General features: G+C 41.3%; 1 protein-coding gene across 1 annotated transcript in view; it reads right to left on the reverse strand.

Moving 5' to 3' along the window:
- The window catches only part of LOC134002171 (NACHT, LRR and PYD domains-containing protein 12-like), a gene marked incomplete at its 5' end in the record, with an annotated part of 84,530 nt that overhangs the window by 18,803 nt on the left and 41,177 nt on the right, over nucleotides 1-24,550 (reverse strand). The window contains 3 exons of the mRNA XM_062441456.1: nucleotides 5,904-6,077; nucleotides 17,317-17,490; nucleotides 20,419-20,592. Of these exons, the coding sequence (XP_062297440.1) occupies nucleotides 5,904-6,077; nucleotides 17,317-17,490; nucleotides 20,419-20,592 (522 nt within the window). The remainder of the gene's footprint in view (nucleotides 1-5,903; nucleotides 6,078-17,316; nucleotides 17,491-20,418; nucleotides 20,593-24,550) is intronic.

A 24,550-nucleotide genomic window follows, 5' to 3' on the forward strand; every position in this document is an offset into this window, starting at 1 on the left:
AAAGAGATTTTATTGAAGTTGTGATTTAATGAAGTAGATTTAGTCTTTGTAATGGGAATTCTTATTATTCATCTTCTCTGATACAAATGAGTAACTATGTCATATGATTAGGTTTATGTGTGTGTCATAGTCTGCTGACATGCAAAACACAACAGAAATAGACACACACAGCAAGCAACAGCTTATCTCACCAGCCATTCAACAGAAGAAAGAATTTCTGAAATTTTTATTTGTTTTGGTTTCCACTTCCCAATGTATTCTTGTGACAAGAATTCCCCAAACAAATTCCCTTGTCAGATATGGTAGGGAAGACCTAATGTATGCTTATCAGTGGAAGATTCCAGACACTGCACTCAACTCTGTCAACAACACACTGATACAGGAGGCCAAGACACTCACTATAGACACACACACTGACATCATGACATCACAAAGTCTCCACTGCACTTCTCGCAGGGAGCAGACAGTGAGTTTGAGGAAGCATGGTATCGGACAGATCAGGACAGACACACACTCAGACTAAACTGGTTATATTGGACCTGTAATCAATTTGCTGGGTCAGTAACTTTGTCTAATCCATCTTTTCAAACTCTGTTCAGGATACCACACTCCGACCCCCACGTTTCACTGGTCAAACCCAAAAATAAAAGGTGGGAGGACTTGGGACCTTGGATAAAAACATGCAATGAGGCTTCCGGGTGGGAAAAAACATCAGATCCTGATGTTGATTTCCATCCGTATACTGCGGAAAAGACTGTTGAGCTCATTCCAGACACAGATTTGAAAACAGCCACAGAGGTAAAAGATTCCTTTGATTCATTTTTCGGCAATCACATTTTCATAAAAGACATCTCTGAAATTCCTGAGTTAAGTCAGGTACCATCATGTTTATGGGCAAAGCACAAATATGATGTAGGATTGATTAAAAGTGCCGAACCAGTTGTGATCACACCAAAATCCTCATACAGACCATGCAAAAATCAACATCCTTTGAAAAAGACGCAGTCGAGGGCATCAAACCAGTGTCTGAATCCCTCCTTGAAGCACGAGTAATCGTTCTATGTGAAAAATCTCCAGTGCGAACACCAATCTTTCCTGTAAAGAAAATCACAGATGCTGAGCAACCCGATGAGTGGAGATTTGTACAGGATCTGTAAGGAGTAAATGCAGCGGTCCATGTGCGCGCCCCGAATGTACCAAATCCCCACACAATTCTCTCTCAAGTTCCATCTGACAGTAAATGGTTTACTGTTGTTGACTTCACAAATGCATTTTTCAGTATCCCAGTGGATAAAGATAGCCAATAGACAACCTAGATTCACTCAACCTACCAGCTGGTAGTGCTCTTTTGCAATATGTGGATGACCTCATGATTTGCTCTCCCACACAGGAAGCCTGTGTACAAGACACACTTCCTCTCCTGAACCATCTGGCTGATAACAGTCACAAGGCCAGTTTGTCAAAACTTCAACTTGTTTCAAAACAAGTCACTTTTCTGGGTCAGGTGATAACAGCAGAGGGCAAAATCCTCTCACCCAAACGAATTGAAGCAATCCAAAACATTTCACAGCCTGAAACAAAGAAACAGGTTATGAGTTTTTTAGGAATGATGTTATATTGCAGACAATGGATCCCAAACTATTCAGAAATGTAAACGCTTTCGCTCATGGGAAGGGTCTCACAGCAAAAGACAAAGTCATTTGGACACCTGAGGCCGTAAAAGCCTTTGTGGATTTGAAATTGGCATTACAATCTCCTCCAACATTGGGCCTTCCAGATTGCACCAAACCATTCACACAGACTGTTGACGAATGGGGTGGGTACATGACTTCGATACTGAAACAAGACCATGGGGGACGACACAGACCTGTAGCCTATTCCTCAACAAAACTTGACTCGGTTGCTGCAGGACTTCCTACATGTCTAAGAGCTGTGGCAGCTGCTGAAAAAGCTGTGATAGCCTCACGTGACATTGTAAGCTATGCTGATCTCACCCTACTGGTACCACATGCTGTTTCAATGATTTTTCTTGAACATAAAACTTCCCACCTGTCAACAGCAAGGTGGCTCAGATATAACACAATTCTGCTTGACATGCCTAACATCACTGTTAAAAGATGCAATGTTCTTAACCCTGCAACTCTTCTCCCTACAGCAGACGATGGACAACCACATGACTGCCAGGCAGTAATAACTTGTAACAGATTTGACCTGTTTAATCATATGGGGTGCCAGTCAGAGTCCAGTCTGTCAAATAATAAGTAACAAAATGAAAGGTCAAACCATACAAAACCATAGCCAGCAAACAGTAATTACATAAATTAAATCCAACTCCACAGCAATGCAAAACAGACAAGCAGACAGTTCACTTCAAAGTCAAAGTCAAAGTCGGCTTATTGTCAATTTCTTCACATGCCAAGGCATACAAAGGAATCGAGAAGACGTTTCTCACTATCCCACAGTGAAACAGATAAAGTGCACAGGCACAACAGATAAGACAGATATTTCCTAACACTAAAGAGTAAACATTGAAGTGCAAAACAGATAAGACATTTACTAATAATATAAAAAGAAAAAGAAAAAATAGAATAGATAGACAGTAAGATAAAATAAGATTTTTCGAGTCTACTTTTGTATATGTAGGAAGTAGCAGCATAAGTTTCTGTATAGTTAAGTTGTGGTAGTGCAAAAAGGAAGTAATGGCAGCAAAAAAGGCAGTAATGGCAGTGCAAAAAGTAAGTAATAGCAGCAAAAAGTTCTGTAAGATGTATTTTTTAGCAGAAACAGTGCAAAAACAACAGTCAGTAAATAGCAGCAATTTCAGTGTGTGTGGGGGGGGGGGGGGTTCAGCTTTCTGACAGCCTGGAGGATATGGCTGGAGGGAGTGAGGGGAGAGAGTTTAGGTTTCTGACAGCCTGGTGTATGAAACTATTTCTGAGTCTTTCGGTGCGGCCACGGAGGCTCCTATACCTCCTTCCAGAGGGTAGGAGGGTGAACAGACTGTGTGCGGGGTGGCTGGTATCGCACACAATAGAGGTAGCTTTACGGATGAGGCGTGTGGCGTATGTGTCTTGTAAGGAGAGGAGTGGGGCACCAATGATCTTACCAGCTGTATTGACTATACGTTGCAGTGCTTTCCTGCTGTATGCAGTGCAGCTACCGCCCCACACAGTGATGCAACTGGTCAGGATGCTTTCAATGGTGCCCCGGTAGAATGAGTTCAGGATGGGTGTGGGAGCTTTCGCTCTCTTGAGCTTGCGCAGGAAGTAGAGGCGCTGCTGGGCTTTCTTCGCCAGTGATGCAGAGTTGGTGGTCCAGGAAAGGTCCTCATTGATGTGCACCCCCAGGAATTTGGTGCTGCTCACTAGCTCCACAGCAGCACCTTCAATGGTCAGTGGTGTGTGTTCGGTGTGGCCTTTCCGGAAGTCAATCATAATCTCCTTTGTTTTGCTGACATTCAGCAGGAGGTTGTTGTCACTGCACCACATGGTCAAAAGGTTGACCTCCTTCCTGTAGTGGGTCTCGTCGTGCCTGGTGATGAGACCCACCAGAGTTGTGTCATCCGCAAATGTCACCATGTGATTGGTGCTGTGGGTTGGTGTGCAGTCGTGAGTCAGCAGGGTGAAGAGCAGGGGACTGAGCACACAGCCTTGTGGGGCCCCTGTGCTGAGCGTGATGCTGCTCGAGGTGTTGTTGCCGACTCGTACTGCTTGTGGCCTCTCGCTGAGGAAGTCCAGAATCCAGTTGCAAAGGGAGGTGTTGAGCCCCAGCTGGTCCAGTTTACAGATGAGTTGTTGAGGGATTATGGTGTTGAAAGCTGAACTTAAGTCTATGAACAGCATTCTCACATATGAGTCTGCTTTTTCCAGGTGGGTGAGGGCTGGGTGAAGAGCAGAGTAGATTGCGTCCTCTGTGGAACGTTTGGCCCGGTAGGCAAACTGAAAGGGGTCCAGGGTGGGGGGGAAGTCATGACTAGTCTTTCAAAGCACTTCATGATGATGGGGGTCAGTGCCACAGGGCGATAGTCATTGAAGCAGGATGGAGCCGGTTTATTTGGCACAGGTATAATGATGGAGGACTTGAAATGTGATGGAACAGCAGCTTGACTCAGAGAAGTGTTGAAGATATCCGTGAAGATATCCTTAAGCTCCTCTGCGCAGTCCCTCAGTACACGGCCTGGAATATTGTCTGGGCCTGTTGCTTTGCGGGGGTTGATGGTGGCGAGTGCCCTCTCCACACTTTCAGCAGACAGGCACAGAGCCTGGTCGTGGGGGGGGGGGTGAAGTTTTCTGAGGTCTTTTGTTGTTTGTTTTCTCAAATCGTGCAAAGAAGCGGTTGAGGTCATTGAGCAGAAAGATGTTGTCATCGCAGGTCTGTGATGCAGGCTTGTAGTCCGTTATGGTCTGGATGCCCTGCCACAGGCTGCGCGTGTCTCTGCTGTCCTTGAAGTGGCTGGTGATCTTTTTTGAGTAGTCCTGTTTTGCTTTCTTGATGCTACGGGACAGGTTTGCCCTCGCTGTTCTCAGGCCAATTCCATCCCCGGCTCTAAAGGCTTTGTCTCTGGCCTTCAGCAGCTGGTGGACAGCCCCTTTCACAAGATAATTAATTTTGTATATAATCTGACTATTTCCTCTGCTCTGGGCTCACTCGTGCCATCTCACTCTTGAGACAGCAAGGAGTCCGTCTGCAGACGACCGAATAAACTCTCAGAAAGACAATAAACGACTTTGTGCTTTTTGATACAAAATACTGCCAGAACATCTTTTAGTTAATTTAGTCACAGTGTTTAAAGACGTTGGTGACGTCTCGTCATCGTCTCGTTTTAGTGGCTTGATGATTTACGTTGAATCTGTTGATTGTGAGAGTATTTATTAATGTCATATTAGTTTATGTGGAAGGTTGCTTTAAAAACATTGTGTCATTTAAACACTGTATCATTTAAATATGGAATTGAATGAAATTATTGTAAAAATGTTTCATTAATGTTAAAATTCAGTTAATATTAAAATGCAGTAACCATTAAAAAGTATTACAATTCATTCATTACCTTATATGAAGCTTAAAATGATGACAGTGAGTTACTTTATTTACTTCATGTTTCATTTAAGGGAAATAAAACACTTTTTTTCAATATTTGCAAATATGTATATTTTCCTGTTTATATTAATTTCATATTAATTTATTTTCAATAGAATAAACAGTATTTATAATATTTTCTTTTTCTCTTTTCTTTGTTTAAAGGTTTTTCACCTAATGAAACGACTAATGAAGCTAATGAGACTAATGAAATACAACTAATGCCATTCATCTGTCAACTAAACTGCACCTGCAAATAAAAGTAGGAAAAAGGAAAAGCTGTTTGTTTCATTGAGTGAATCCAGTTAAACTCTGAGTAGATGGGTCTGTCTCTTTCAAGTGGAGAAGCTGCACACAATCTAAAGGACAAAACCTGAGTCATAAACATACTTTAAACACCTGTATTCATCTGTGTGTGTGTGTGTGTGTGTGTGTGTGTGTGTGTGTGTGTGTGTGTGTGTATGTGTGTATGTGTGTTCTGAACTAAACACATTCATTCATTAAAACACATTAAAGAATATGATAAAGAAATATTTCTCCTTCTTGATCAGTTTCAAACAGATATTAGTTGAGAGGATCTTCTGTATACAGATGTGACTCTTTACCAACAATTATAAACATTCATTGACTTTAACAACTAACAGTGGACATTTTCTACACTTTCTTTAACAATCAGTCATCTTTTATAACTACACACTAAACTTTGTAAGTAAAACATAAATATGGAAAGAAATGAACTTCATGATGTAAGTTATGTATGAACATAAATTAGGTTCAGTTGTTAAACATTAAGATCAACAATAGTAACAGACAGTCAGTGAACAGACCTCAGAGTCTCCAGTTTACAGTCTGGACTCTTCAGAAAATCACACAGCAGCTTCACTCCTGAATCCTGCAGCTTGTTGAAGCTCAGATCCAGCTCTCTCAGATGGGAGGAGTTGGATTTCAGAGCTGAGACCAGAGAAGCACAGCTGATCTCTGACAAACTGCAGCCCCACAATCTGAATAAAGAATAAATGATGTAGATTAAAATCCATTTATAATCCAATAAGATGTGTTCAGGTTTGAAGTGTGTAGTTGAACGATGTCCTCATCAATCAGTGTGTTTACATTCACTGCAGTAACCTGGTTACTATAAATCCTTGTGTACATGCAGCAGGTCAGTAATCCCATTTCTCCACTAATCTCCACCTTATTCTGGAAGTGTCCCAGAGGAAAAGAAAGTAAAGCAGAGATCTCAACAGTGTCTCATTTATTTCTCCTAGACAACATCATGATCCCAGTTCAATTAATCAGATTTAGAATTAATTTCATTCAAAAATATTTTCATTATTTTAAACTGACGATATAAAAAATGAACAAACATGTTGCAGCTCGATCGTCCCTGAGCTGTTTAAGTTATATTAAATTATACATTTAATTAAAAAAAAATAATAATAACTTTATCAAAAAAACATACAAATGTTTGTTGTATAAAAGGACATTCTCAGTAGTTTAAAGGAGCTGAGCTGTCAGAACTATAAATAAAGATAAATAATAAAGAAAAATGTAAATCCTGAAACTGTTAACAGGTTTTAGTTTTAACATTCAGTGGAGGTTCTAGTATATAAATATTAGGACTGTTAGGTTACCGTAGTTACATATAGAGGGGAACGTGGATGCAGTTTGAGAGGATTGAGCAGCTCTACTGTTGCTGTGATCAGAGAGAAGGCTGTGATGCTTTCTGTAACGTTGTTCCTCACAGAGTCACACGAGCACAGGAAGCTAAACTAACACACATCCAATGAAGGCTCTGTTTATGGAGAAACTAGTTCATATTCTGTCTCATCGTTTTCGGATGAAAAAAGAAAAAGAGATTTTATTGAAGTTGTGATTTAATGAAGTAGATTTATTCTTTTTAGTTCATTTAGTCACAGTGTTTAAAGACGTTGGTGACGTCTCGTCATCGTCTCGTTTTAGTGGCTTGATGATTTATATTGAATCTGTTGATTGTGAGAGTATTTATTAATGTCATATTTGTTTATGTGTGGATGGTTGCTTTAAAAACCTTGTGTCATTTTAAAGCTACATCATTTAAAGTGTTTCATTAATGTTAAAATTCAGTTAATAAAATGCAGTAACCATTAAACAGTATTTAAATTCATTCATTACCTTATATGAAGCTTAAAATGATGACAGTGAGTTACTTTATTTACTTCATGTTTCATTTAAGGGAAATAAAACACTGGAGTTTTTCAATATTTGCAAATATGTATATTTTCCTGTTTATATTAATTTCATATTTATTTATTTTCAATAGAATAAACAGTATTCCTAATATTTTCTTTTTCTCTTTTCTTTGTTTAAAGGTTTTTCACCTAATGAAACGAGTAATGAAGCTAATGAGACTAATGAAATACAACTAATGCCATTCATCTGTGAACTAAACTGCTCCTGCAAATAAAAGAAGGAAAAAGGAAAAGCTGTTTGTTTCATTGAGTGAATCCAGTTAAACTCTGAGTAGATGGGTCTGTCTCTTTCAAGTGGAGAAGCTGCACACAATCTAAAGGACAAAACCTGAGTCATAAACATACTTTAAACACCTGCATTCATCTGTGTGTGTGAGTGTGTGTGTGTGTGTGTGTGTGTGTGTGTGTGTGTGTGTGTGTGTGTGTGTATGTGTGTCTGTGTGTGTGTGTGTGTGTGTGTGTGTGTGTGTGTGTTCTGAACTAAACACATTCATTCATTAAAACACATTAAAGAATATAATATAGAAATATTTCTCCTTCATCAAGTAAACTGGATCAGTTTCAAAAAGATATTAGTTGAGAGGATCTTCTGTATACAGATGTGACTCTTTACCAACAATTATAAACATTCATTGACTTTAACAACTAACAGGGGACATTTTCTACACTTTCTTTAACAATCAGTCATCTTTTATAACTACACACTAAATGAACTCACATCAGAGTCTTGAGTCCACAGTTTGGACTCTCCAGTACAGCAGACAGAAGCTTCACTGATGAATCAGACAGTTTGTTGTGACTCAGGTCCAGATGTGTCTGATGGGAGGAGTTGGACTTCAGAGCTGAGGTCAAAACTTCACAGTGAGTCTCTGAGAGTTCACAGTCAGAAAGTCTGTAATGACACATATATTACAACATCGTTATCATGAAAGAGGACACTTTATATTTACTTCTTACATTTGATGAGAGAACAATTTGACATCCTCTAATGTGACTAACATTTGCTCTAACATGAGGACTATGATTAGTGTAATAAACTGTAAGTTAAGGAGTGTTTGTGTTGGAGCAGACTGACATCACAGTGAGAGGAGGACACAAAAAGCAGAGTTTTTCCTCACAATGTCAAAGACACTGAATTGAACAAATATTTAAATGTTCTTCTTTAGATTTCTACAGGCTGCTTTGTGTTAGTTTAGTGTTAGCTGGACTTCAGATGGATTATTTTAAATATGAGTAATGATCTCTGCTTTCATCCAGCTGCTCTGCTGTTACTTTCTCTGTCTGCAGTCTTTTATCCTGCACATGCTCACATATAAAAAGCTGATACCTGAAGAGAAATCAGAGTTCTCCAGAAGAAATCTACCTGTGGAAACCAGGTTTCTCTAATCCCTGACCCTGATTACAGAATAAAAAGCGACCCACGGAGGATTTCCGGTTGAGCGGCGGCTAAGATGGCAGCTTAAGAGAGAGTCTCCCCCGACTACTAAGATTTAAGTGCCCATTAACTCGACGAACTCGATTTGAAATTGACGGAAAAGCATGGTTAAGGGCAAGACTCCATTGCGAGACAGGCAAAGGAAAACCAGATCTGGGAAATTTGCACAGAATACCGAAGCACACGGAAAACAGAGTCCGGAGTCGTCTCAAGCTAGCTCGGCTAATGATAGCGGAGAGGAAGACGAAGCTAACATGGAGGCTAACCTGAAAACCATTCTCGCTGAGATAAAAGATTTCCGACAAGACAATAAGCAACAACTCCAGGAAATCAAAGAGGAGATCGGCAAAACCAAAAAGAGACTTGACGAAGTAGAAGACCGTGTTTCTAACACGGAGGAGAGAATGCAGTCACTAGAAGAAGTGACGGAGGAGCTAATAAAACTACAAGCACACCTGGAAGAAAGACAGGACGACCAGGAGGGAAGATCCAGACGAAATAATATCAGAGTCTATTCCGTCCTGGAGGGGTCAGAGAACGAGTCCTCATCAATGATAGAGTTTGTCGGAAAACTGCTAAAACATGGCTTGTCTCTGACGGAAGACGTGGATCTTCATATTGAACGTACACACCGGGCACTTGGACCCGCGCCAAGAGAAGGAGCACCTCCGAGATCCATAATTATTAAGTTTCTGAGTTACAAGACGAAAGAGAAAATCCTACGAACAGCGTGGCAGAAAAAGGGCTTTATGTGGAAAAATAAACAAATTAATTTGGACAATGACTATGCACCGAGTGTGTTGAGGAAAAGGCAACAGTACATGGAAGCTAAGAGGGTGCTGAAGGAAAAAGGGATCCGCTTTCAGACACCCTTCCCGGCCAGACTTCGAGTTTTTTACGCGGAAGGGACGCGCACCTACAACACGGCCGAGGAAGCAACGAAGGAGATGGCAGAGAAGGGGCTGCCGGTCACAGTGCTGAAACCACCCGAGACGCTGCTGGAGCGGATCCGGAGGCTGTCATGGTCGGTGAGCGGCAGACGGGAACGTACACAGACACACACACGCCGAGGTCAGACGGTCAAAGACAAGCTCCAGAGATTCAACTGGGACCCGGAGCAGAGAGGTCAAGATACGGCCGAGTAGAAAATGATCACGCAAGTATTGTTTAAAAGGAGTTCGATTAGATTTGGACGTTTTTGATTAAAGCTCGGACATTGTTCGGCTATCTCTGAGAAGCAGAAACTCACTCCTCACTTCTGTGTTGTTTAATGAACGAGTGTAAAAGACTCTGAATGATGATGCTAAGAAAACACCCCCACTGCCAGAAAGAATGTTTAAAGCAGTAACTTAAAGAGATAGAATTTTTTTTTTTTTTTTCATGTAACCATGTAACACACGTAGCCTAATTATTACATCAAAGTGACGTATATAGGTGGGAGAGCGTAAAGGTTATTAATAATATTATTTTTATTTTTTTGTTTATTTTTCTGGGGCATATTCTCTGTGCAAAGCTTCCCTTTTTTTGACTTCATTCAGTTTTCAAAGAGCCTAATCTAGGGTGATTGATATGTCGGGGGCACACCTGTGGATGAGATCTTGGCTGAATCCATTACAAATGAGAGGCTTTCCCTCTCCAGGGCCGCACTTAAACACCTCACACAGGGTTTTTCTTTTAACCCCACCTTTGGAAACCCTAACGAATGTTCTCAGTTTATAAGAGTTCAAAACCTCATTGGTTGTTGTTCTGTTCATGTGTTTGCTGCAGTTCAAAGCAGAAATAGAGATGTCACACAAACTCTATCTGAAAACTGGAAAACAAATCTTAGTAATGGTACTGGCAAGTAATATGTTGAAAGTGGTCTCCTTCAATGTAAATGGATTACTTAATCCTATTAAGAGAGGCAAGATACTGTCAAAACTGAGAAGGGAGGGTGCTCAGATAGCATTCCTTCAGGAAACGCATTTATCTGAACCTGAACATGCAAAACTGGGACGAGGAGGCTTCAAACATGTATTTTATTCATCCTATAAATCAGGACATAGAAGAGGGTCTGCCATTCTTATTTCAAATCAAGTCCAATATGAACACATTTCAGAGAATAAAGACAAGGAAGGCCGATATGTAATGATAACGGGAAGGATCGAAGGGCTGATGGTAACTTTGTTTAGCATATATGCTCCTCCTGGGAATGATTGGACCTTTTATAAAAAAATATTTGATATGATGTCTGCGGAAGCTCAGGGTGTGCTTATATGTGGAGGAGATATGAATATTAGATTATCCAGAATGGAATCTTCCACCTCCAATTTAGGACATAACAAATCCATGATTAATAAAATAAACTTAGTAATGAAAGAAATTGGCATAGTAGACGTTTGGAGAGAGTTTAATCCCACAGCCCGTGACTACACTTACTTCTCTGCACCTCAATCTACTTATTCAAGGATTGACTATTTCTTTGCATTTAAGAGAGAACGATTGAGAATTCAGTCATGTGATATTGGAACAATAGATGTGTCTGATCATGCACCAATATTAATGACAGTTGATATTGGTAATAACCTAAAGTCTACACTATGGAAATTGAACTCAAGTATATTGAATAACCCCCAGGTAAAAGAAAAGTTAGAAAAGGCTATAGATACCTATTTTAAAGAAAACAATAATGGAGAAGTGTCTCCTCCTATGGTGTGGGATGCATTTAAGGCGGTCCTGATGGGGAAAGTAATTTCTATTTCCTCATCACTAAAAAAACGTAGACAGGAGAGGCTCAATTCTCTATACACCAAACTCAAAGAATTACAAAAAGAACATCAAGCTAAACCAGGGACCAAAGAAGTATCAATTAAAATTAAAGCCGCAAGCGGCGATGGCGGGCCCTCGCTCACCCATGCCACCACGGGGCCTGAGGCATGGCGGGGCTGTGGCGTGAAGCAGAAAGTGAGAAAAAACCTGGAAGGAGGCCAAAAATGCAATGTTTCGTTCATCCAGTAGGGGGCAGTCACAGGTAGTTACACATATGGTCTGGTGTGGTCTGGTGTGTTCAGGGCGGCCACTCATCAGTCATGTGAAGTTTGGAGTGAATTGGACAAAGCATGAAGGAGTTATGAGAGGTTGATGGTTCATCCACCAGGGGGAAGTAGAGTGTAACAAAACACAAGCGGTTGCGTTCAGGGTGGGACAGTGATTACACATGTGAAGTTTTGTGGAAATCGCACAATGATGATGTAAAATATGGCACTTCCTGTTTCCACTAGGGGGCGACACGAGTGAGATCGCCTATCAGATGGAAGAGGTCTCCACCCTGGACCTGTGTATCAATTTTCATGATGATACGTGTTCAATAAAGCCATCAAAAAGCCAAACGTATTTTCATGGCGAGAAATTGATGGTAGCCACGCCCCCACAGGGACGCTATTACTCGTAGCTTCACAGTGTTCATAATGTAGCTTCACCAACTGGTTCTGCATGTTTTAGAAGTGGAATGAAGTTGATGGGGTCAACTATGTATTTTTCATGAATTTAAGTTCACTTCCTGTTACCACCGGGGGGCGCTATGGGTTACGTGGGAAGTTAATATATCGGGACGTTCAGGGCGGAGCCATCATCGTGTCCAGCAAGTTTGAAGCTGATTGGATTAAGTATGTGGGCGTGAGAGCCACTCGTATGTACATGGCGAGCACGCCAAAGTTAGTTGAGCCCTGGCAGACACGCCCTTTGACCTACGGATGCGCAGAGCACAACTTAAGCTCAGCTAGGTCTGGAGATGTTGCGTACCTAATTTGAACTTGATCGGGCGAACGCTGTGGGAGGAGTTAATTTTAGGCAGGAAAAATCAAAACCAAAATGGCCGACTTTTTGTTGGGTTGAGGTCATGAGGTCAAGAGGCTTTTTTGCATATGTAGGTATAATACATATGTGTACCGAATTTTATGAGCATAGGACAAAGTTAGCAAAATTCCCTATGGGCATTTTTGGACTTTGTAAGGGGCGCTATTCCGCCATTCTGCGTCGACCATGTGCGACGACCCAAAAATATCGAATTTCGGATGAGGCCGGGCATCCGTGCAAAAGTATAAGCATTTTCGCATTTGCGAAAGGGGCGAAATTGGGGCACGAAATGTCGGAATAATAATAATAATAATAATAATAATAATAATAAACATTACAATTTCAATAGGGCTTTCGCCAGGCGACTTGCAGTCGCCGCTCGGGCCCTAATTAAACAACTGCAAAACGAGATAGATGACATAACCACAGAAGAGATTAAAAAGAAACTGGTATTTCTTAAACAGGGGTACTATGAGGCAGGTAGTAAGGCAATGCAATTGTTATCATATAAATTGAGGAAACAACAAGCAGACGCCACTATTAATAAGATAAGATGCCCCCAGACTAAGAAAATACAGCATAGATCAGAACAAATTCAACAAAGGTTTGAAAATTATTATAGGGAGTTATATTCACAACCAAAATTAGATAATGAAGACGAGATGAAGAATTTTCTCGAATCCCTAAATCTTCCCACAATTACACAAGAACAAAATAAGGTCTCGATTGCGGATATCACTGAAATAGAAGTCAAGGCAGCAATATCAAGACTCAAACCACATAAGAGCCCGGGTTCGGACGGCTTCACAGCCGAATGGTATAAGTCTTTCAAGGATCAGTTGTTTCCAAAACTGTGCCAGATATGTAACGGAGCACTCAAAAAGGGAGAGATTCCCCCCTCATGGAAGCAAGCTATAATCTCGGTAATACCAAAGGAAGGCAAAGATTCATTAGATTGTAAACAATATCGACCCATCTCAGTGTTAAATCTAGATTATAAAATTTATATGTCAATATTGGCTAGAAGAATTGAAAAATGTTTGCCATCTCTCATTCATTTTGACCAGACTGGTTTTATCCATGAGAGACAGACTCAAGACAGCTTGAGGAGGATGCTACATATTATGTGGCATATCCAGCAAAACAAGACACAAGCTATGTTAATAGGGTTGGATGCAGAGAAGGCGTTTGATTCAGTAAGATGGACTTTTCTGTATAAGGTGCTAGATAAATTTGGTTTTCACTCTACTCTGATAGAAGCTTTCAAAGCTGTATATAATAATCCAACAGCAAGAATAAAAATAAATGGCAGCCTCTCAAATTCTTTTGTTTTGGAGCGTTCCTGTAGACAGGGTTGCCCCTGTTCGCCACTTCTTTTTGCCCTTTTTATAGAACCTCTCAGTCAATATATTAGGCAAAACAAGCAAATCAAAGGTATAAATATAGCAGGACAGGAACATAAAATATCCTTATTTGCGGATGACGTGTTAATATTTTTATCCCAACCATCAACATCCCTAACAACTTTAATGTCGTCTCTGGATGTGTTTGGTATCAGGCTATAAGATAAATATTAAGAAAACTCAAGTTATGACTCTTAATTTTAATCTGCCAGATGATTTGGTAACTAAGTACAGCCTGAGTTGTAACAAAAAATCAATGAAGTATCTGGGAATTAATCTTACCCAAGATATTACAAAATTATTTGAAGCCAATTATATACCTCTTAACCTTAAAATTAAGTCAGATATCTCCAGATGGAATCACTTACCTTTTCTCAGTCTAACTTCAAGGATTGAATCAGTCAAAATGGTGATTTTACCCCGCCTGTTATATCTTCTCCTATCACTACCAATTGAAATAAGTGATCGACAGTTCATTGAATGGCAGAAATTAATTTCTCGATATATCTGGATGGGTAAAAAACCAAGGGTAAAATTTAAAGTAATGCAATTATCAAAAGACAAGGGAGGAATGGCGCTGCCAAATTTAAAATATTACTACTGTGCGGCTCAGATAAGAAACCTGGGGTATCTCTGTGACTCGCAGTTTAGAGCCAGGTGGAAGGAAATAGAAGAGGGAGGCTCTGTGGATCCGCCCTTACAGGCAGCAATGGCAGACAAAAAATGTGTAGACAGTCTTGCAAATAAGGATAACCCCTGGATAAAAGTAACACTAAGAACCTGGCACAAGGTTGTTAGGAAATACAATTTAAAGGGTGCAGAAAACATATTACGTTTGTGTGCTTATGACACGGATTTTATTCCAAATAGGACAGACAATAGATTTAAAATGTGGTCAGAAAGGGGCCTTACGGCTTATTGCTGCTTTATACACAATGGGTCTGTGAAAAGTTTTGACGATCTCAAAAGGGAATATGATTTAGAGAGGCAGGATTTTTTCAGATACCTCCAAGTAAGGAATCGATTAAATACAATTTTGACAGAGGACCAGAGAAGTGACATCCTGAAGGTTTTTGTTTCAATTTATAAGTCTGGGTGTGGAAAGAAATTAGTATCTAGATTATACAAAGGTTTCCAAGACGCCTCAAATTCCAACAGCCTGCATATTAAATGTAGATGGGAAAGGGAGGGAAATTTGGTCATATCTGAGGATGAATGGGAAAACATTTGTACATTACAATGGAAAACCACATCCTCACATAACTGGCGAGAGTTTGGATGGAAAAACATAGTGAGATTTTTTGTAACACCTGCTCAGAAGAGACACCAGGGTAGTGGAACAAATTGTTGGAGGATGTGTGGTTCAGATGTGGCCAATCATTATCATTAGGGCCCGAGCGGCGACTGCAAGTCGCCTGGCGAAAGCCCTATTGAAATTGTAATGTTTATTATTAGGGCCCGAGCACTGACAAGTCAGTGAGGGACCTATTGCTTTTGCCAGGATTCTTATTATTATTAGGGCCCGAGCACTGACAAGTCAGTGAGGGACCTATTGCTATTGCCAAGATTCTTATTATTATTTTTCACGCTCTTTGTCCGCCACTTTGAGCGCATTTTTGGTGGCCTGAACATACATGAAAACTCATGAAATTCTGCACACACGTCGCAGCTGGTAAAAATGTATTTAATTTAACGTGATTGGACGCAAGCGTGGTAAGGGGACTCGCTAGCGCCCCCTAACGTCGGGTCATGTGACCACAAATCCTCTCGGATCGGCATGAAATTTAAATATGTTACAGCTCTCATCGGATCATTGGGAAATTAATTTTGTGGAATTTTTTTACCAAACAGGAAGTCGCCCACGCGGCGTGGCGTGCACCGATTTTCATTTTTCGAACAACGCTTTGAGGACTTTATGATGTTCACAGAATCATGAAACCTGCCACGTAGGTTTCAAATCATGAGCTCTTTCATCTGATATCACATTTGCCCAATATTTTGCCCCAACAGCTCAGTAGCGCCCCCTAATGCCTTTTACCACTTAGCATGTACTGACAAGCTCTAAAACTCACCAAATTGGACACACTCATCAAAACTCACAAATATTATTTTTTGGTATAACCACAACCTTTTAAGTGGCAAAATGACTCCCCCTAGAACATTAAAAAATGAAGCCCCGCCTTCTACATGCACGTACATGAACGAAATTTAGGATTCATATATATCATGACCAGACGCACAAAAAAAGCCTCTTGGACCCATACCCTAAGTCCAACAGGAAGTCGGCCATCTTGGATCACAGGTGCATTTTTTCCGCCATTTTCCCCATTTCCAGGCCTTGCACTTTAACGAACTCCTCCTGCAGTTTTGACTCCACAGACTTCAGATTGGCATTGTATCATCCTCAGACCTTGATGATGTAAACTTGACGACAGATTTTTCCTACGTTATACCAGGTGGGCGTGGCAGTCGTTTGTTTGTATAAACAAACAACTCCTTATAACTCCTCCATACATTGTCGGATGTTTATACATGCACTGCGTAAAATGTCACACCTGGTGACGCCGTTTCAATTTCAACATCATTGGGGGTGGATGTGGCAAGGGGTCTCCATAGCGCCCCCTAACAGCAGGTCATGTGACCACAAACTTTGTCTGATCTTCGTGAAATTTACAGGACTCATAGCACTCATGGGTAAACCCTCAAATTATTTTTTTCAAATTTTTCGCTCTAACAGGAAGTGAGTTATTGTGCATTTCCTGCGTCAATTTTCCGTTTTTCCCTCTGCGTTTAGAGGACTTTCCCATCTTCACAGAATCACCAAATTGCCCACATAGGTTCACACTCAGGCGCAATTTAATTTGAGACCATAACTGCCTCTGGGCGTGGCACAACAGCTCAATAGCGCCCCCTAATGCCTTTATCCATTTTGTACATTTTCCCAAACTCCTACACTCACCAAATTGTACACATACGTCAACAGTCACACATATTGACTACTGACAAAGTTTGGGATTTTTAAGTGAGAAGATGACTCCACAGCGCCCCCTGGAAGATTTCAAAGTTTAAGCCCCGCCTTCCACATTGACATAGAAAAATGAAATCGACAAGGCCTATGTATTATGTCCAGACGCACAAAAAAGCCTCTTGGACCCATACCCTAAGTCCAACAGGAAGTCGGCCATCCAGGCTAAAATGTTCAATCTGGATCATTTTTATTATTATTATAGTTGTACGCCTTTTTGACAGCCTAAACATGCCCCAAAACTCACCAAAACTAATTAGGTTCAGTTGTTAAACATTAAGATCAACAATAGTAACAGACAGTCAGTGAACTGACCTCAGAGTCTCCAGTTTACAGTCTGGACTCTCCAGAAAACCAGACAGCAGCTTCAGTCCTGAATCCTGCAGCTTGTTGTTACTCAGATCCAGCTCTCTTAGATGGGAGGAGTTGGACTTCAGAGCAGAGGCCAGAGAAGCACAGCTGATCTCTGACAAACTGCAGTCCCTAAATCTGAATAAAGAATAAATGATGTAGATTAAAATCCATTTATAATCCAATCAGATGTGTTCAGGTTTGAAGTGTGTAGTTGAACAATGTCCTCATCAATCAGTGTGTTTACATTCACTGCAGTAACCTGGGGCCTCATGTACAAAGACGCCCGTGGATTTCCTACTGAAACATGGCGTATGCTCAAATCCAGAAAACGTTGTACGCACAAAAACATGTATGAATCTTTGTGTACGCATGAATCCAAGCACATTTCCTTTGTACATTCCAATCAACGTGGAATTGATTGCACACCAACCACTCCCTGTCCACGCCCCCATTTAAATACGCAAATCATATTTAAATGGGCCCTGCACCTGAGATTCCCCTCTCTGCACGATCAGAAAATTGAACAAAAGAATGAGTAAGACGGGAAAAAAGAACTTCACAGAAAGCGAATGTGAGACGCTACTCACTGAAGTGGAGGCGCGCAAAAATGTACTCTTTGGCACGCTGTCCTCCGGCATAAACAATAAACGGAAGAGGAGTGAGTTGGAGAGTGTGTGTGAGGCTGTAAATGCTGTGGGGTCAGAAAAGCGCACACACGCTGAATTGAAAAAGAAGTGGTCCGACATCAAGGTGGATGTGAAGCGGAGGACGGCTGCCCACCGTCAAAGTGTGGCCAAAACAGGCGGGGGGACAGAGAAGTGGGGCCCACTCCGTTTGAAGAGAGAGTCGCCACAATTGTGGGTGACACTGCTCTCTCAGGGGTGGTGGGAGAATAAATTTCACACTTTACGCACAAGGTTATTAACATGAGTACTTTGCACACAGAGACAATCAGGGGCTTGTTAGAAAGATCTGAAGCTGTAGTTTAACCAGCAAGTCACTAACTTTAAGCACTGACTAGTAATGATGCTGTGAAGACGGGATAGTATTTGGGGGCGCACGTGCTCAATGTGCATCACAGGGATTAATATTAGGACAATTAAACAAATACATTATTTACTCAACAAGAAGCCACCCATCGTGGACAGTACCAGCTTGTAGTTTGTTCCCAACCATGCTGTTATTCAGAATCTATGAATCGTACGTTGAACCAGGCCACCTCGCCACAATGTTGGTTAATTGCATTTTTGCATCACATATGATCTGTACATTGATCGAATGAAAATGTTTCCTGTTGACATATACAAATTCATCATGTGATGGTGCTTTTATAGCAATGTGTGTGCAGTCGATAGCTCCGATTACATTAGGAAAACCAGCTCTCGCTGCAAATTGCGCTTTAATGTTGACCTGTTCAGCTGCATTGTATGGGCATTGATATAGACCTGGCTGACATGCAGATAATTCCGTCCCACACGGCTGGCATGGCTCGGCTCAGGTCGACTGGCACAGTCCCGATCGGTCGGCCAGCTCCCTCTGGAATGCCCCGGTTGCTAGGAACCCCAGTGTGGTCACTGGTCAGCACCTGTATGGATACAGGCAGCGCATGGCTCCTCGCTGTGTCACGCTCCAAGGCCGGCAGCAGCTCTGCGCACAGTTCCAGGAGGATTGCCCTCGGGAACCTAAAGCGGCTGATGAGCCAGTTTTCATCATGTGCCAGTAAATCCTCTTTGTCTCTGAACACACGCTCTCTTCGTATTGCACCATTTATAATGTCTTCTAATACTGCTAAAGCAGCCATTGTTGTTAACGGTATTTTCTGCACCACTGATGTAATTGCAGACACGTAGGTGTGTTAATTGTTCATGTGTCTCTGATGCGCACATCACTCAGTCTGAGGACTAACAGTTTCCCAGCATCACCTCTAAGTGTCACCAAAGGATCAACAGCTGTAGAAACGTGCGTACGCCAGCCATGAAGTTGGCGTGAGGCACCGCACATTTCCACGGTCATTTCACTCTTGATACATCTGAATTTGCTGTGAAAAAGAACGTACACCACGTTTTTGTGCGTACGCACCCTTTGTACATGAGGCCCCTGGTGTACTGAATGAGAACAGAACTCTGTCCGCTTCCTCCTGCTCCACTGCAGCACAAATGGACAACTCAGGAAATATGATTAGATGATCCTCTGCGGACTCTGCCCCTAATGCTCTCCTAAAAGAACCAGGAAGTCCATTCATCACCTCCTCCACCAGTTTGTCCAGGAGACGCAGAGACTAAAATTCAGTGTCTTGACACAGCCTACCAGCAGTTTTCCACTGACCCGCTGACCTCAGTCCTGCCAGCTTCGTCAGCCCAGCTGTTATAAGGATCCTCTAGATAAATCCTTGTGTACATGCAGCAGGTCAGTAATCACATTTCTACACTAAACTCCACCTTATTCTGGAAGTGTGGCTCACTGATTTGAACTGTATTAGTGAGAGAAGATGCTGCTTTATGACTTTTAGTGTTTTTGGTGTGAGTGTTTGTGTCTGAGCAGGCTGACATCACAGTGAGAGGAGAACACAAAAAGCAGAGTTTTTCCTCACAATGTCAAAGACGCTGAATTGAACAAATATTTAAATGTTGAACTTCTTTAGATTTCGGTGTGTGTGTGTGTGTGTGTGTGTGTGTGTGTGTGTGTGTGTATGTGTGTGTGTTCTGAACTAAACACATTCATTCATTAAAACACATTAAAGAATATAATAAAGAAATATTTCTCCTTCATCAAGTAAACTTGATCAGTTTCAAACAGATATTAGTTGAGAGGATCTTCTTTATACAGATGTGACTCTTTACCAACAATTATAAACATTCATTGACTTTAACAACTAACAGTGGACATTTTCTACACTTTCTTTAACAATCAGTCATCTTTTATAACTACACACTAAACTTTGTACAGTAAAACATAAATATGGAAACAAATGAATTTCATGATGTAAGTTATGTATGAACATAAATTAGGTTCAGTTGTTAAACATTAAGATCAACAATAGTAACAGACAGTCAGTGAACTGACCTCAGAGTCTCCAGTTTACAGTCTGGACTCTCCAGAAAATCACACAGCAGCTTCAGTCCTGAATCCTTCAGGTTATTGTAACTCAGATCCAGTTCTCTCAGATGGGAGGAGTTGGACTTCAGAGCTGAGACCAGCGAAGCACAGCTGATCTCTGACAAACCGCAGCTCCTCAATCTGAATAAAGAATAAATGATGTAGATTAAAATCCATTTATAATCCAATCAGATGTGTTCAGGTTTGAAGTGTGTAGTTGAACAATGTCCTCATCAATCAGTGTGTTTACATTCACTGCAGTAACCTGGTTACTATAAATCCTTCTGTACATGCAGCAGGTCAGTAATCCCATTTCTCCACTAAACTCCACCTTATTCTGGAAGTGTGGCTCACTAATTTGAACGGTATTAGTGAGAGAAGATGCTGCTTTATGACTTTTAGTGTTTTTGGTGTGAATGTTTGTGTCGGAGCAGACTGACATCACAGTGAGAGGAGGACACAAAAAGCAGATTTTTTCCTCACAATGTCAAAGACACTGAACTGAACAAATATTTAAATGTTGAACTTCTTTAGATTTCTACAGGCTGCTTTGTGTTAGTTTAGTGTTAGCTGGACTTCAGATGGATTATTTTAAATATGAGTAATGATCTCTGCTTTCATCCAGCTGCTCTGCTGTTACTTGCTCTGTCTGCAGTCTTTTATTCTGCACATGCTCACATATAAAAAGCTGATACATGAACAGAAATCAGAGTTCTCCAGAAGAAACCTACCTGTGGAAACCAGGTTTCTCTAATCCCTGACCCTGATTACACAAACCAGGTTTCTTGTTTGTTGTGTAGATTAAAATCCATTTATAATCCAATCAGTGTTCAGGTTTTAAATGTGTAGTTCAAGTGAAAGTGGGTCATAAAAATATTTGAAACACCTGCATTGATCCCTCTGTGTGTGTGTGTGTGTGTGTGTGTGTGTGTGTGTGTGTGTGTGTGTGTGTGTGTGTGTTTGTGTGTGTGTGTGTGTGTGTGTGTGTGTGTATGTGTGTGTGTGTGTGTGTGTTCTGAACTAAACACATTCATTCATTCAAGAATATAATAAAGAAATATTTCTCCTTCATCAAGTAAACTGGATCAGTTTCAAACAGATATTAGTTGAGAGGATCTTCTGTATACAGATGTGACTCTTTACCAACAATTATAAACATTAATTTACTTTACCAACTAACAGGGGACATTTTCTACACTTTCTTTAACAATCAATCATCTTTTATAACTACACACTAAACTTTGTACAGTAAAACATAAATATGGAAAGAAATGAACTTCATGATGTAAGTTATGTATGAACATAAATTAGATTCAGTTGTTAAACATTAAGATCAACAATAGTAACAGACAGTCAGTGAACTGACTTCAGATCCTCCAGTTTACAGTGTCGACTCTCCAGTACAGCAGACAGCAGCTTCAGTCCTGAATCAGACAGTTTGTTGTGACTCAGGTCCAGATGTGTCTGATGGAGGTTGAACTTCAGAGCTGACAGTCTACAGTCAGAAAGTCAGTAATATATTACAACATTGTTATCATGAAAGAAGACACTTTATATTTACTTCATATATTTGATGACAGAACAGTTTGAACATTTTTCTTATAGACAGAGAGATACACTGAGAGAGAGAGAGACAACAGCAGCAATATCATGAGCTCCTGAGAAAATCTTCTTTTTGTGTGTTAAGGTGAGATAAACTCATACTTTTCTGAAAAAATTGGAAGTAGAAAGTTAGAAACAAGAAAGAAACAGTTATTTTGAGAAATTACCTCTGTGGAGGCAAGAAACAGCAAGAAAACAGCAAGAAACCTGTGAAAATACTGCTCAACTGAAAAGCTTTAACCAATTGACAGTTAATCTAGCTGTCCTGCTGGTTAACTGACACCAAGCTCAGAAGATGAATTCAGCTAAAGATACAAGTGAGTGAGATCATCAGAGAGACAACATAACCTACTAAAGGATTTACAAAAATTATAAATATTATAACTGCTGAATAATAAATAAACTAAACCTAGCTTGGTGTTAAAGCTAACAGCTAGCTATCAACAACAAAAGCCCTAGCAACAGTTACTAAGGAGTAGTTACAGCAGCAGCAGCAGCAGAATTACATGGCTTCAACCACAGTGTGTGCAGAGGCTATTCCACTGTTAAATCCATGAGATGTTACAAATGAGAGTGCCAGGAAGTGATACAAGCAGAAACGCTTGAAAGAAAGACCAGAGACACTCTTTTCTGATCTATACAAGAGTGGAGATGTCAGCAGTCTGATCTTACTCACAGACCAACCATTCGCATGGCACGCTGCCATAAATGCCCATTATCCTCATGTAAAGAAAGAGGGGATCTGTAATGGCTGGAAACTAAAAATCAAAGAGGGAGAAGACCCAGACAGTGTCATGATGACAGTCAATATATATAAGAACGGGACCATCATGGTGCAAGGAAACCGCAAGCAGTTTGAGATTGACTTCATCCTTATAAAGAAGAGGGCCCAACAGGAGAAGTCTCCCCCCACTGTCAACACCCACACCCTGCCAGACAAAGACACCACCCCTACTTCCAGCTGCCCTACTAGGGACCAGCCCCCTCAGGAAAATGAGCCCACCAGCCCAGAACAGGTCCAGGACCCCCAACTGAACCACACCACCAATGATATAAAGGTGAAATTCACAGAGCTGGAGAAAGAGCTTGTACAATTGAGAGAGATGATCAGCCAGCAGCCAACCCTGGAAACCACAGTGCAGCAAGACACCTCTACTATCAGCACACAGCTGACCAAGCTGAGTCAGGACAGAGACAGCTACAGGACAGAGCTGACCATCCTGAAGACTGAAGTAAGAGAGCTGCAACACGACAGAGAAAACCACATGGTACAACTGAAAGCTCTGTCAGAGGAGCTTCAGGAGAGAGAGAGACCCCCCCAACAGACCAAGCAGACATCCTACCTGCTGCTAACAACATCACAGAAGAATCAGATAATCAACCCCCCACCACAGAGCCCCACTCGCTGATTGAAATGAGAGACAGAGCATAACAATATTTATACAGAGCTTTCCCATTCAACATGTAGAGGTCTGCAGAAGCAGCATTGTTATAAACCAACAACGGTCCCGTCAATCCAGTGTGGTCTATTGTAAGACCCAGTTCAGGGAATGGATCCCTTCCATCGGGAGTGTCTATTCCAGAAAAATAGTCCTGTAGCATTTCCATTTCTGGACTACTCAGTCTTTTAGTCCACGTGTTCAAAATGTCTCTGGTGTGACGATGCGACTGCAGGCCCAACAGAGAAGCTACTGCCTCTATGTTGTTGAGTCCTGCACCTGCAGCATCCACTATGCGTCTCAACTTCACTGACCTAGCTGAACACAAACGCTTGGTGAGACCAGGTCTACTGTTGTCTTGAACATCCAATCAGGCCCCGTGGATTAGAGGCTCCTCCAGGAGCCAGAACAGTGAAGCTGCAGGTTCCAGTCTGTTCCACTTAAAAAGAGTCCATGCCCTAAAAAGGCCCTGATAAAATGGAGTCAGATCACACAAACGTATAAAACTACAATTCATTAAAAACAAGGATGCCTCTAAATTCAGACATGCAACACCCCTTAAAATGATGCTCGTAACTGGTTTCCATACCATGTCATCATTACCTGTGAGGTACCGTTGGATAAACTGTAGTCTAAAAGCTGCTACTCTGCTCCCCAGGTGTACCAACCCCCCCCCCCCCCCCTCTTCCTTGGGCAGGTAAAGTACACTCTGTGGAACCCAGTGCAAATTATCCCAAAAAAATTAACCATAATGGTCTGCACTTTTTGCAGCAACCCAGCAGGGGGCTCCATACATTTTAACCTATGCCATAAAGTTGATGCCACTAAATTATTAATAATCAGAAATTCTTCCCCTGTACGACATGTGAGGTAACAGCCATTTCCACTTGGCCAACCTCCCCTCCACCTTCTCCACCACTCATTCCAAGTTCTTATTTACAGTCTGATCATCCCCTACATATACCCCAAGATACTTCAGGCCTCCCCTCTTAAGCTTAACCCTCCTGACAGCTTAGGTAGACCGGCAGACCAACTCCCAACTGCTAAAGCCTCACTCT

Source organism: Scomber scombrus, chromosome 20 (genome assembly GCF_963691925.1).
Source record: "Scomber scombrus chromosome 20, fScoSco1.1, whole genome shotgun sequence".
Taxonomy (NCBI): Eukaryota; Metazoa; Chordata; class Actinopteri; order Scombriformes; family Scombridae; genus Scomber; species Scomber scombrus.